Source organism: Nyctereutes procyonoides, unplaced genomic scaffold (assembly GCF_905146905.1).
Source record: "Nyctereutes procyonoides isolate TBG_1078 unplaced genomic scaffold, NYPRO_anot_genome, whole genome shotgun sequence".
NCBI classification, from domain to species: Eukaryota; Metazoa; Chordata; class Mammalia; order Carnivora; family Canidae; genus Nyctereutes; species Nyctereutes procyonoides.
In genome coordinates this window covers 21,792,369-21,806,302 of record NW_026575122.1, presented here as the reverse complement: position 1 = coordinate 21,806,302, position 13,934 = coordinate 21,792,369, and the positions used below count along the sequence as shown (strand labels likewise).

The window sequence follows — 13,934 nt, the reverse complement described above, 5'->3', positions numbered from 1 at the left end:
TGATGCAGAAACCCCCCGAAACCATGCACGGAACAGCCTGTGTGTGCTCATGCTGCAACTGTTCAATCTGCATGTTCTTCTAAACGCAGGACACACAGCCTCCTCCGATGTTCGAAGGCACCCTGACCCCATTACTCTGTAGCCCTGTTACAAAGAGAAAGCCTAACAAGGGTGTACATTAAGTACCTCTGGGTATTATCAATGTACATTCTTGTTATACATATTGTTTGAGCCTCCGAAGGACAGTCTCTAGAACATCTATTTTGAGCTATTACCTCAAAAAGGGGGTTTCATGGTAGACTTACTTGGAGAGTGCTCCCCCCCAACCCTCCTTCTTGGGGAGTCATGCATTTTAAAGGCTCTGATAAGCCTATCTGCAAGAAGGTCTTTTTAACACACATATTTTCAACATTTCCTGAAGATGGTGGAACACAATCTGAGAAACACTAGACTCATCTTAAAGTTATCTCATTATTATTATGGTGTTTCCTTAACTCACTGCAGTTCCTCAAGGGAACGGTTTGCATTTTACGTTTATTCTATATAAACTAAGCTCATATCACTGCCCTATATGTAGTCCTTACTAAATACACAATTTTTGAACAAAAGTTAAATGCTCTCAATAAAGAGCTCTGAATAAATCCATCAACACCCTGTAAAAGCTTCTAACACTTCCCATTAATCCCCCTACTTCTTTCCACAGGTTAATACACTTCGCAGCCCCAGCTAAGCAGCCAAACAATCTAAACAGCCCAGGCCGAGAGGGTATGTGAAGGTTCCCATGGGGACCACTGGGCACCCCAACGCTTGGCTGAAGAAGCCCGCCCAGGCAGCAGCAATGCTTCCATCCACACCTCTGTGGCAGCCAAGGGCTCAGTCCAAAGAAGACGCATACAAGGTGCAGCGTAACAGGAAAGAAGAGACCACACACAACTAGATCCAACCCTCTAAACTACAATCGCACAATGATTTCTTAGCATTGCCCATTTTAGGACAAAGTTTCTTAACCTTGGCATCACTGACATTTGGGGCTGGATTATTATTCGTAGGGAGGTTGTTCTGTGCATTGCAGGCTGTCTAGCAACATCTCCGATCCCACACAGCAGAGGTCAGCAGAATCCCTGCCCCCAGGTGTAACCGGACATTGCCACATGCCCCCACCCCCCACCCCCGACTGCAACTGAGAACAACAGTTCCACAGGAAACTTTTGCTGGAGGTTATAAACAAGTACTTCTTTTCTTAAATATATGTAGACCACTCCCTTTAGGCTGAGTTTGACACAGGATGCATAATATTATAATCCCCCAAATCCCAAGTTAAAAAAATAAAGGAAGACATTCCAAATGAGGAACACTCTACAAAGTAAGTGACCGTGTCTCCTCAAAACAGTCAAGGGAATCAAAAACTATCACAGGTGGGAGAAGCCCAAGGAGACGTAAGGACTAAGTGTAGCATGCTCTTCAGAGTGGGATCCTGGAGCAGAAAGGACATTAGGCTGAAAACTAGGGAAATGTGAATTAAATATAGACTTCAGTGAAAAGTAATACATATGGACAATGTACTGATATTGGTTCACTGATTGTGACAAATGTGCCATACTCATGAGAGGTTAATTGTAGGGGAAACCGTGATAGGGTTTAGAGAAACCACATGATTTTTCTGTATATCTAAAATTGATTTAAAAAATAAAGTCTATTTTAAAAACTTTTTAAAAATAAAAATGGAATTGGGGCAGCAGTCGGCTAAGCGTCCATGACTTCATTTCAGGTCATGATCTCAGGATCATGAGATCGAGCCCCGTGTCAAGCTCCACGCTGGGCATGGGGCCTGCTTGGAATTCTCCCCCTCCTCCCCCTCTACCCCACTCGCACACACTCTCTCTCACTCTTAAAAAACAAATCAACCAAAAAACAATTAAAATAAGTAAAATAAGTAAAAAAAAAAAAAAAAAAAAAGAAGAAGTGTGGGAGAAAAAGGGTAAAACAAGGAGTAAAAATCATCTCCTCCTGGAGTAGGCTTCAATCTGGGAAACCCTTCAAAGGGAACATACCTGAGCAGATTGTTTGGATGAGGCGAGAGATTCAATTACCAGAAAGCAGTAATCAGAAAATGAGGGGAAAGAAATTACTTTTGTCTCTTGTTAGTTGAAAAAAAAAAAACATAAAACTACACATTTTTGTCTGAGCATCAATACTTTTTTGTGACCCCTACTCCTGTAGACAGCCCTGCAGGGGTCAGCGCACCCTGCACAGCTGAGCAGCTGTCGGCTCTGTGCCCAAGCCCCAGCTCTGTTTCATCCCCAAGATGCTGCTGAGCTGCTGCTCACCTGCCCCTAACCAATGTCCCCATTTGTGGGATGGGGCTGGTCACCACAGGCCCCTCCCTCCCACCCCGCCCATCTGTGCGTCCCCAGCCCTGCCAGGGCTGCACTACCCCACTGACCCGGGGCTTGGTGCTCTCACATACAGCCCGGTGGCTTTGGCACCGCCCAAAGGGGAGACAACAGAGGAGTCAGGGGAAAGTGCCTGTGCTCCCCAGGGGGCTCCAGGAGCCTTGCAGTACTGCTGGGGGCAGAAGATTGGGGTGGCACCCCAACACCTGATGCGCAGACCCATCACACACCATCCAGTCCAGTGGTCTCCTTCTGCGGAGAGAGACAGCGAAGCTAGAGAGGTTGGGCTTGTTCACTGCCCCGGCCTGAGGGGACCTAGACCCCAGAGCTAACTAACCACCTCCACCTCTCGCCAAGCATGTGTCTGAAACTGGAAGTCATTTAGTAACCTGAGGGGACCTAGACCCCAGAGCTTAACTAACCACCTCCACCTCTCGCCAAGCATGTGTCTGAAACTGGAAGTCATTTAGTAACCTGAGGGGACCTAGACCCCAGAGCTTAACTAACCACCTCCACCTCTCACCAAGCATGTGTCTGAAACTGGAAGTCATTTAGTAACCGATAATAATAGCTACCACACTGCACATCTACTGGGTGCCAGGCCGGTGCTGACTGTCCCCACATGACCCCCAGGTAACGCTCTGAGGTCGGAGCAGGAGGTAACCTGCACCTAAGATCTGGTGTAATTAGGTCCCAAAAATTTCCTTTGAGCTGTCACACTCCAAAATTTCACTTGGATCATCACACCCCAAAACCCCAAACCCAAATTCTGGCCTGATGCTCATCTTTCTCACCCAGCACTTCAGCTGTCTCACTCGCCTTCCACACACCTTGCATGGATGGCTTCATTCATTCCTCACCAAACCCTACAACGTGGCACTACTACCGCCATCCCCATTTTACAGACCATGAAACCGAAGCTTCATGAAGAATGGCAACAATGCTCCCTGTAGCTTCTTATGAAACTAAATGTACAATTACCATTCAACCCAACAATGGCATTTGGAGAAATGAAAGCACATGTTCACACAAAAACCGATACACAAATGTTTACAGCACACTTGTAATACTCAAAAACTGGGAGCTACCCAAATAGCCTTCAGTGAGTGAAGTACGATTAAATGGTTCACTACAGTTTAAAAACAAAAAAAAGGAGGCTAAACTGCGGTACATCTCCCCATGGAGCACTACTCAGCAATAAGAAACGCACTACAGATACAATACACACAACCAGCTGGACAACTCTCCAGGGAATTATGCTGAGTTTAAACAGCCAATTCCAAAAGGTCACATACTGTAAGACTCCTTCTGTAAAGCACTTTTGAAATGCCAAAATCTTTGAAATGAAGGACAGATAACGCCTTAGAGATCAGGGAAAGCATCTGTAAGGAAGTGAATGTGGCTACAGAGATAACAGGAGAGATCCTTGTTGATAGCTGCTCTGTATCTTGACTGGAGGGCTAGATTCTTGAACCTGTTTGTGATAAAACCATATAGAACAAAATATGCAAACACAAGTAGAAACGGAGGATGCTGAACAAGATCTGTGACATGTATCAGTCTCAAAATGGCTTCAGAGACTGTGTCACTCATTGTTTTGCAAGATGTTACCACTGGGAGAAACTGGGTAAAAGGTATCCCAGATTGCCCTGTATTAATTTTTATGGCTGCATATAAATATACAGTTATCTCAATTGAAAATTCCAATTAAAAAAAGTCTCACAGATCCCAAAGCTGAGCTAGATGATCTATATTTCTTCTAAGATCCGCAATGTCTGTCTGCAAAGCCAATCTTCTTTCCATCGTACCACACAACCACTTCAAAAGATGGCGCAAAATTAACTCGGCAAAGGAAAACTGAGAAGCCCTATTTCACAGAATTCTATGTTGCTTGCTTCTTTGAGTCCCCTCAGAAAATGATCCCAATTGGTGAAAATAAGCCCCGTGCTTGCTTTCATCAAACTTGTGACTTCTGGCAAGAAGACTGAAAATGTGATCCCACCAAATACTCTCCTTATCTCCGCTTGCCACCTCCACCCCATCTCCCTCCCAACATCAATGCGACTATTTCAGTCCTAAGTCTTCCTTGAAAGAAGCAGCACTGATGGCTTTGGCCCTTACAACAGCTCCCGGATGGTCAGCTGCCTCAGGAAGGTAGGGCAGCACAGGAAACGGGAGGGGGAGTGCACAGCTGAGACAGACCCCAGCTCAAGGTGTGACCTCGGCCAGGTTCCATCCATAGGATGGGGAAGGGGCACCTTCCCCCCCAGGTATGAGGAATTCAGGGCGACAACCCAAGGGCCCGGCCTGGTATTTACTGGGCCTCTTCCCGCCTCTGCCCATCGCCACCACTGACAACAGAACCAAGCTGATTTTACGTTCACCGGGCACCTAAGCAGTCACTCCCTGGAACCACCCCCCTCACTTAGGTTAGGAGATGAAGCAGAACACTCTCAACTTGAGACCTCTCCTATTCCAAACATAGCAACGCACCTGCACGTACACAAAACAAAAAAAGGAAAATCGCCCCGGCCAGAGGCTCTGCACGGCTGCAGGGGACTCGCCGCCTGCCCGACTCGGGCTGCTACTAGTATCACTGTTTGTCACTATCGATGCCCAACGGTGCTGGGGGTGACGGTCTCCCGAGCGATGCCCCTGGAGACCAACGCGCCTCTAATGCAGATTGCCGGCCGCAAATCGCAAGAATGTGTAAGAAAGACTGCTTTCCCCACCGGAGGAGGGCGAGGCTGGTGAAGCTACTGGAGGCGATTTTCCACGCCTCCCGGAATCGCGCTGCCCAGGAGAGAGGTGTCGCCGCCGCCGGCGCTGAGGGCGACCGAGAGTCGCGACCGGAATGCCCTGGGGGTCCGCGGGGGCCCGCTTCCCCCGCTTCCTCCCGCTTCCCCCGCCGACCGCCGACCGCCGACCGCCGACCGCCTGGGCCGGGCCCCGGGCGCTGCAGGCTCTGGCGGCGCCGCCGCACTCACCGTCCGTGCCCCGCTTCGCCTCCCGGTAGCGCTCCCACAGGTAGCCCTTCAGGCCCGGGGCCGCGCCGGGAGCCGCACACAAGGGCCGCGCCCGGGCCGCACCCCCGCAGCCGCCCAGCAGCGCCGCCGCCGCCCTCGCCCCGGCCCCCCGGGCCAGCGCCGCCGCCGCCGAGGCCATGCCCGCCGCCGCCGAGGCCCTGCCCGCCGCCGCTCGGCCGCCAGAGGCGCCCGGAGCCCACTCCCGGCCCGCGCTCTGCAGGCGGGCGGGCGGCGGCGGGCGGGCGGCTCCCTGCGTCGGAGCACGTGGCGGCGGCGCGGCCCGCCCCTGTGGCCGCCGTAGGGGCGGGGCTGCCGCGGGGCGGGGCCTGGGGCGGGGCCTGGGGCGGGGCCCGGGGCGGGGCCTTGGGCGGGGCCCGGGGCGGGGCCTGGGGTGGGGCGGGGTCCTGCCCTGCAGGGATGGGGCTGGTCTATGAGGGCCCTGGAGCCCTGGGTTGGGTCCTTCCGGTGCCGCCCGTGAGGGGGCAAGTGGACCGAGGTCCCACGTGTGGGCTGATACGTTTGAGGCTCATCCTCCCCGCCCCCGCCCACTGCAGAACCTAAAAGGCCAGTGCCCCTCCAGGGATCCCTGCTCTGCTCCTGCTCCTGCTCCTGCTCCTGCCTACGCCCACCTGGGCGGTGCACCTGTCTTCCCTCAAATCTGCCAGGCTGGCCGCACCTGCTCTGTGCATCGTGGTTCCACCAAAGACAAATAAACAGGAGCTCCCCCGATGCGACATTTCCGCGTGGCCGAAGCCGACTCGGCTGCCGCCGTGAAGACTGATGCGGCCCCCCTGGAGCCCAAGCCAGGGGTCACTGTGGTTACTGATGAACAGGGGTTGGGGGGCTGTTCAGGGGATAACTCCCAAGGCCGGCACATTGCCTGGGAGACCCGGCAGCCGTGCGTGAAATAGAAAAAGGTTTAAGGCCACCCAGGCATTCACAGAGGCTTAGGTTGTTGGCTGGAGGGGCCAGAAGATGCTTCACGAAACAAAGTGGCCTCTGCGTTAGGCCCTGACAGGTAACAGCCGCTGCTCAGTGAAGCCCTGTTGTGCGCAGTATCTCATGCAGGCCTCTCAGGAATCCTGAAAAGCAGGCGCTGGGATTTCTGCCGTTTTATACCTAATGCGCCTGGGGCTTAGAGAAGTGAAATCATTTTCCTGGGGTCACATAGCTGAGCCCATTCTTCCATTTGGCTTCCTAACATGGTATGTAGGGTTTAGTTGGGTGATAAGGGAGCCAATAAGTAACCCTTAACAGTTAATGGGTAACAAATCACTGATGAGAGGCAATGGAAATGTTTAAAATAAATATCAAATCCATGGGCTCTGGTATTATTGGTTTATCCCAATTTATCTTTTCTTATTCATGTTTCACAAAATAAAAAAAAAGGTTTGGTGATAGCAATTATAAATTTTGTTTACATGGAAAAATCAATTCATAAATGCAAAATAAACTATAGCAAGGTAAAAGTAACACCAGTAGAACTTTAATTACACTGCTTCAGCATATTTTTAGATATGGAAGCCTGTGAGGTCAACAATCTTCTACCTACCATACAAATGTGAATCACTACACAATTATTCTTTTTAGCTGCGATCTGTTACAGTATTTTAAAGAGCTAAAAAATCAAACCCTAAAAATCAAAACCCTAGACTTTACCATCACCTATAAGAGTTATAAGAGGAAATATCTCATCAAAGAGTTCTAAGTAAAGACAACCACAAAAAAAGTGCATGATCATTTTTATACTTTATTAGTATGATTTGAGGTCTTCAACTTTTTGGTTTCAAACTGAGATCTTCTCTGAAAAAAAAACTCTTCTAGGAAATTGAACTGTAATCTGAGCTATGAAAAAGCCACTTTTCTGATATGAGCTCAGACATGGATCCCCAGGGATTATTTGTGCTAAGAGACCATATTACCAAGGGATGCCAGTAAATTGTGGTGGTTTGGCCTTTTCCACTTGCGTCTTTAGCTGACAAAATCCTTTGCTGTAAAATATTTCCTACCCCATCCATTTTACCCAAAGATAAAATCTTAGGGGAATAATCTTTCTTTTTCATCAAGGCTTCTTTCTCTGGGCCATTCCATAGTTCAACATTATTTTGTATCTTCCATCAGGGCTTCTCCTCAATAGAAATGGAAATAATGGGTCTCAAGACCTTTTTCCCTTTTCCAGAAACACACTTTGATTTATCTCTAATTGTATGAGACGCCAACCCCATGCTTTTAGCTCTCTGCAGCGTATGTGCATTCATGCATATTGCAGAGCTCACTGTGTTAGAACTCTGAGTGCTATGGTAGTTTAATTTAAGCAAGTGCTCCCACAATGAGGTGCCATTCCTAGAACCCTCAGAATATTGCCGGCTCAGGCCTTGAGGCCAACATCTCCTACTCCTGATCCATTCGATTTCCCTCAGAAGTCTGCAAAATATCAAAAATCATCAAGAGGTCACAAATCTAATGTGAATAGCCAAAAGTATGTTTCTTTGTGAGACACAGAACAGAAACTCACTGCAGGATTCCATGGATTGATGAATGAGAAGATCCCAGGTAGGTCGCCCTTAAATCAAGTGACCTGTACAAATAGCCCACTGCTTCAGTCATGATATGATGACCGGAGTCATTCATCAATAACTGACCTGCTGGATATTTGAAAATAAAAATGTTAGAATTTTTAAAAAGTACTCCTGGTTTCACATAAAAGAAGGATAAAAAAATTATAAAAGATGGCATTGGGAGCACATACACTAAAATTGGAATGATACACAGATGATTAGTATGGCCCCTGTACAAGGATGACACACAAATTCATGAAGCATCCCATATTAAAAAAAAAAGATAGCATTGGAAATCATCGATTGTAATACTCCTGCCAAAAACACTTAACCTAAGTCTAATTATAAGGAAACAATCAGGTATGAATTGATAAGACACTGAGAAGGCGGGGGGCAGTGGGGTGGGGAGGCGGGCAGGGTAGAGTAGAGCCTGACCTAGACTCTTCAAAAATGTCAATGCCATAAAAGATAAAACAAGCCTACTTAAGGTTATAGGCTTAAAAAAAAAAGAAGACAACAAGATGCAATGGAAGACCCTACACAGGATTCTGGATCAAAAAATTAACAAGTATAAAGAACATTTACCAGAACACTCAGAGACATTTGGATACAAACTACACATTATATAGGTAGCCTTATGCAATGGTTAGATTTTCTAGGTTTGATTGTTGTATTGTGCTCATGTAGGAAGGTCCTCATACTCAGAAAACACAAGCTGAAGCATTTACAGATGTGTCATATCAGCAACTAACACTCCAATAGTTCAGAAAAAAATATATGGATAGACATGTGTGTGGGTGGTGTGTGTATGTGTGTGTAAGAACACAAATGTGGTCAAAATGTTAACAACTAAAAAAAATAAAAATAAATAAAAAAATAAAAAAATGTTAACAACTGCTGAATATAGGTGAAGGATCTATATGTGTTCTTTATACAGTGCCAGGTGCCACTATCAGTAATGTAATTCTCTAAAATGTGTTAAAATGTGTTAAAACAGATATATATTTATATGACATATATAACATATATGTATATGTAACAGTCTAATATGCCAGTGGTACTCATTTATTCATTTTACCCACTTAAAAGGCTGCTTTTAAGGAGCTGAACTTGTTATCACTGGTCATAAACATACTGTAAGGCCAGGGCGTGTAGGGCATGGATGTGGATATGAGATAAGAGACTACCAAAAATGTCACGGTAAAAATCAATGGCCAACGACCCCCCACCATCCCCATTATGAATACTAATAGCCATAGATTACGTGAGTGACTGGCATCTGGCAGGCTGTGTGATCCTATAAGGTATAAACTATCACCACTTGTCTTTTTCTTTTTCTCATTTAGCCTTTTAATAGGACACCCATCCACATGGTTTAAAATGAAAATGTATAAAGATATGAAGTAAAAAGTGTCTCTCCCACTTTGGTCCCCATCTGTGCAGCTTTCCCTAAAACATGTGTCCTTCCAGAGAATCTATAGTGCAAACCCATTGTCTTTTAAAAAGGGGAAAACTGAAAGAAGTTAAGTAACTTGCTCCAGTTCACGGTGGAACCACCCGGGGTCGGCCTCAGCCCCGGCCGTGTCCTCGGCGGCAACGCAAATGTCCCCTCCTGGCACAGGAATGTCCTTCTGCATGCCAGCTGTGGCTTCTGTTTGTAGAAATGTTCTCTCTTTGTATCTCTGCTCTGTGAGTCATAACCCAGGTCTCAAAATCTGTAGGGAGCTGTAGCTAGTGGTTCTGCCCAGCAATCTGTGGCTATTTTGCTTCTCTTCCAGTTAGCTCAGTGACTCCCTAGAATGTTCCCAGTCAGCCCCATCTAGCGGAACGGAATGCACCTGTGGGTTACCCTGCGCAGGACCACCACATTGAAGCGGCCTTCGCTGGAAGTGGAGGAGGATGCCAGAGTGTCTCATGTGGCAGTGGGCAAGAGCTCATTCCCGGAGATCCTCTGGATGCCTGTAAGCAGCCCCCACAGGATGCTCATTCTTCCTGGTGCACTTCAAGAGGCTCTGACTTGTCACACAGACCAGCCACTGCCGTCCTTAGCATGCACTGCTCCTCAGACTCCCTCTTAACTGTACATCTTGGCTCCCTCAGGCCCCTCTTCCCTCAGGATCCCTTCTGGACCTGTATCTCCGGCTCTGACCTCAGACAGCATCCAATCATTCCCTCTGGCAGCAGGCATAGGAGCTGCCAGGAAAGGCCATTCTCACCTCAGGCCCAATCCTAGTCCACCCCATCCTCCCTCAGGATCAGTACCAGCTGAGCCACATGACCGGCCTGGTGTCAGTCCTCCCAGCCCAGGGAAGAAGGTAGCTCAGGTTGGTCCATTTACCCTGGAGAGAAGTCACTGAACCTCTTCTCACTCTGACCCTTCATTCTGGAGGGGAAGGGAGCCCACACTAATAGGGCTTTCTGTGGGTTGTTCTGCACACATCTTGTAACTAAGCCTCAGGACAACCCGACAGGCAGACGTTATCTCCCCCTTGTGGCCGGTAAGACGACTGAGACCCAGAGAGGCTGTCCAGAAACAGCAGAACTGGGATTCACAGCCAGTTGGCCAGGATCCAAGCACCATCACTTCCCGAGGTGGGTAAAGAGAACATAGATCTTCCTGTTGCACTGGTTCCCTATTAGGTTTTTCCATAAAAATATAGGTAGGAAGGAACCATCAGTTATCTTTTCCACTTTGTACCTCTGGATGGAATGTGAGTCAGAGGAGGGAGTAGGGGGAAGTCCCACCCACTACCTTGAATATCTGTCCTCAGATTTTAAATGGTCAGTTTTCCTACTCGCCCCCCACACACACACATTTTTTTATTGCTTAATATTTTTTTTTAAAAAAAGTGGTAGCTTCTTTTCTATTTCCTACAGAAAAAGCAAGCAAGATATTTTATGCAAAGACAGTCCTCGGTCCTTTCAAGTATTCTTCTGAAGGGCCACCTTGCCTAGTCCTTACTCCGCTGAAATGTAAGCCTGTTCCTTCCACATCCTCTAATATGTGCGGTCACCCAAGAGGTGCGATTTTTGCAACACCAGGCCTGTGTTTACTCTGGCCTCGGTCCATATCTGCAATGCAGGTGCTGGTCACCAAGTGACAAGAGAAATCTCGGTGTTGGTGGAGGTCCTCGGGGAGTGTCCCCAGTGAGCCTAGTCCAGGGTCCCCACCCAGCAGTGAGCCCCACCACCACCACCCCTGTGCAGGGACGAACGGGCTAAGAAGTGGAGATGATCACTGTCTCTCCTTGCCCAGACATGCTGCAGAAGTGCAACGAGGAAGGAGGGTTATGCATCGCCTAGACGTTCTTTGTTGAAAGTCTTTTTTTGTTCAACAAGTGTGCTACACCCAAGTTTGTCACAAATCCCTCAGTTTGAGAAATTGAGCTTGTTTGCTCATTCTTTCAATAACCGTAGGAAGGGAGAAACATTTCGGAGGGGACAAAGCTATCCTTGTCTCAAATGACGTAAGAAGCTGCAGTTGGATGTCTGCACGGGCCTTCGATTTCCGCCCTAAAGGAAATGAAGGATGAGAGTGGGTTGTGCTTGGAGATGAAGGACCCCACGCTCCACCCCTACCCACTGAGACCACGGACCCATCTTCTCCAGGGCCCAGGCTGCACACAGCAAGCAGCAGCCTCTGCCATCTGCCTCATTACCGTGTGAATTCCCACCACCATTTCAAGGGCCTCTGTAGGTCCCACCTTTGGGTACAGGGAACAAATTCACTGCTCCCTCCTTCACGGACTTTTGTCCCTACCACTCCCCCCGAAATGGAAGATTCCCTGTGACCTCTGAGTTGCAATGATCTGCTCTCGACCTGGTAATCAGTTATCAGGCTTCTCCTCTCAGCTTCCCTTGTGGAGTCTCAGCCTACCTCAAGAGCCCCTCCTCACCTGCTGCTACAGCTCCTCCTCTGCCCACCCCTTAAAGACCGGCCTTCCCCCAACTTTTGTCTCCCACCGCTGGGTCAAACATTCTTCCAAGCTCTTCAACCAAAAAAAAAAAAGCTCTTCAACCATTCCAGCAGCTTCAGCCACCAAGCGTAGCTAAGGATTCCACACTATACTTTTCCAGCTCAGTCTTCTAGCTCCTTTTTTTTTTTAGAGATTTTATTTATTTACTTGACAGAGCGAAAGAGCACCAGCAGGGGGAACAGCAGAGGGAGGGGGAAGGCAGGCACCCCGCTGAGCAGGGAGCTACGTGGGGCTCTCGACCCCAGGACCCTGGACCATGACCTGAGATGAAGGCAGACACCCAACTAGCTGAGCCCCCAGGTGCCCTGCTGAGGAGTCACCCCCGGAGGGTTTTACTTGTGCTTTTGCATGCATACCCGTGCCCTGTACCAATGTCTGTTGCAGCACATACTACATTCATTTCAGTTACCTTCATGTGCTTATCTTGCCAACAGGGCTACAAACTCTTAGAGCCACAAACAATGCAAAGAGCATGGGCATTAGGGTCAGAGGACTGGGTTCCAGTCCTCAGTTCACTACCTACTTGCTGCAAGGTTCCAGAACATCACTAGGTTTTTCTGGGCCTCCGTGATTTTATTATCTAATTCACAGGATTCTCTGATCAGTTGTACCAGGGCAAGCATATAACACCTGCTGTTTTCTCAGCTTTAAAGTTAGCTGAGTGATCTCAAAAGTCCTTTCCAGGTTAAAAAGTGTTCTAGTAGAGGGCAGCCTGGGTGGCTCAGCAGTTTAGCACCTGCCTTCACGCCCAGGGCATGATCCTGGAGATCCGGGATTGAGTCCCACGTCGGGCTCCTTGCATGGAGTCTGCTTCTCCGTCTGCCTGTGTCTCTGCCTCTCTCTCTCTCTCTCTCATGAATAAATAAATAAAATCTTTAAAAAAAAAAAGTGTTCTAGTGGAGCACCTGGGTGGGTCAGTCAGTTAAGTGTCCTTGATTTCAGCTCAGGTCATGATTTCAGAGTCCTGAGATCGAGCCCCATGTCAGGCTCTACTCTAGCTGTGGCACCTGCTTGGGCTTCTCCCTCCCTGGCCCTCTGGCCCTCTCCCCCTCCCCATACCCCAGCTTGCATGCTCTCATGCTCTCTCTGTAAGAAAAGAAAAAAAAAGAAAAGAAAAGAGTTCCTGTTAAGATGATAAAACCTGGGGCACCTGGGCAGTTCAGCTGGTGAAGCATCTGCCTGTGGCTCAGGTCATGATCCCAGGGTCCTGGGATAGAGCCCCCTGATGGGCTCCCTGCTCTGTGGGGAGCTTGCTTCTCCCTCTCCCCCTGCTCATGCTCAATCTGTCTAAAATAAATAAATAAAATATTTAAAAATAAATCAAGTGATGAGACCTATACAGCAAGTAAAAAGGAAGACCTATTACAGGCAGCACTAGACTGCTGGATCACCTGAGCCTGCTATTTCCTGTGCAAAGCATACTAGCTGGCGCCCTGGACACACTAAGCGCCTAAGCACCTGCAGCTAGTAGGGCATCTCCGTCCCTCACTTCTGGGTTCTAGTATGACCAACGTTCAACTAGGTGGTGAGTCTCATTCCCGTGACTAAATCAGGTGTAGTACGAACTGATGAGATATTTAGTGTGAAATGGAGAGCCGTTTTCTTGGAAAAGAAAAAAAAGGCTGAATGCTTTGGAATTCTTTCAAATTCCAGGGCAAGGCAACAGTAGAAGATTGAAGGAAGAAAGGGGTAGCAGTCTAGAAGGATCTGGCACATGCTGCATCACTACTGTCAGAGTTCTCACCCAACAGAAGTCAAAACTGGAAATTGTGGGTGATGCATTTAGAGAAAGATGACATCTCATTCCAATCAGAGGACCCATTAAAAAAAAAAAAAGACAAAGAAAGAAAGAAAAGAAAAAGGTCCTGATTCTAAATTTCAAGTCTGGGGAAAATAATTACATTTATGTGTTTAAGTTAAAATAAAATGTAGTGTGTCTATATCTCGTGCTACAGAGAAAAGGACCACGGCCGAGCTGAG

General features: G+C 48.0%; 1 protein-coding gene and 1 non-coding gene across 2 annotated transcripts in view; one reads left to right on the top strand and one right to left on the bottom strand.

Annotated features, from left to right (window-relative positions):
- The window catches only part of NT5DC3 (5'-nucleotidase domain containing 3), a 51,015-nt gene extending 45,457 nt beyond the window's left edge, over positions 1 to 5,558 (bottom strand). The window contains exon 1 of the mRNA XM_055336452.1: positions 5,381 to 5,558. Coding sequence (XP_055192427.1) covers positions 5,381 to 5,558 — 178 coding nt within the window. The remainder of the gene's footprint in view (positions 1 to 5,380) is intronic.
- A 2,590-nt stretch (positions 5,559 to 8,148) lies between these two features.
- Positions 8,149 to 8,252, top strand: LOC129517046 (U6 spliceosomal RNA). Its single transcript, XR_008665932.1, has one exon. It is a non-coding gene; the product is annotated as a U6 spliceosomal RNA (small nuclear RNA).
- Positions 8,253 to 13,934: the final 5,682 nt, after the last annotated feature.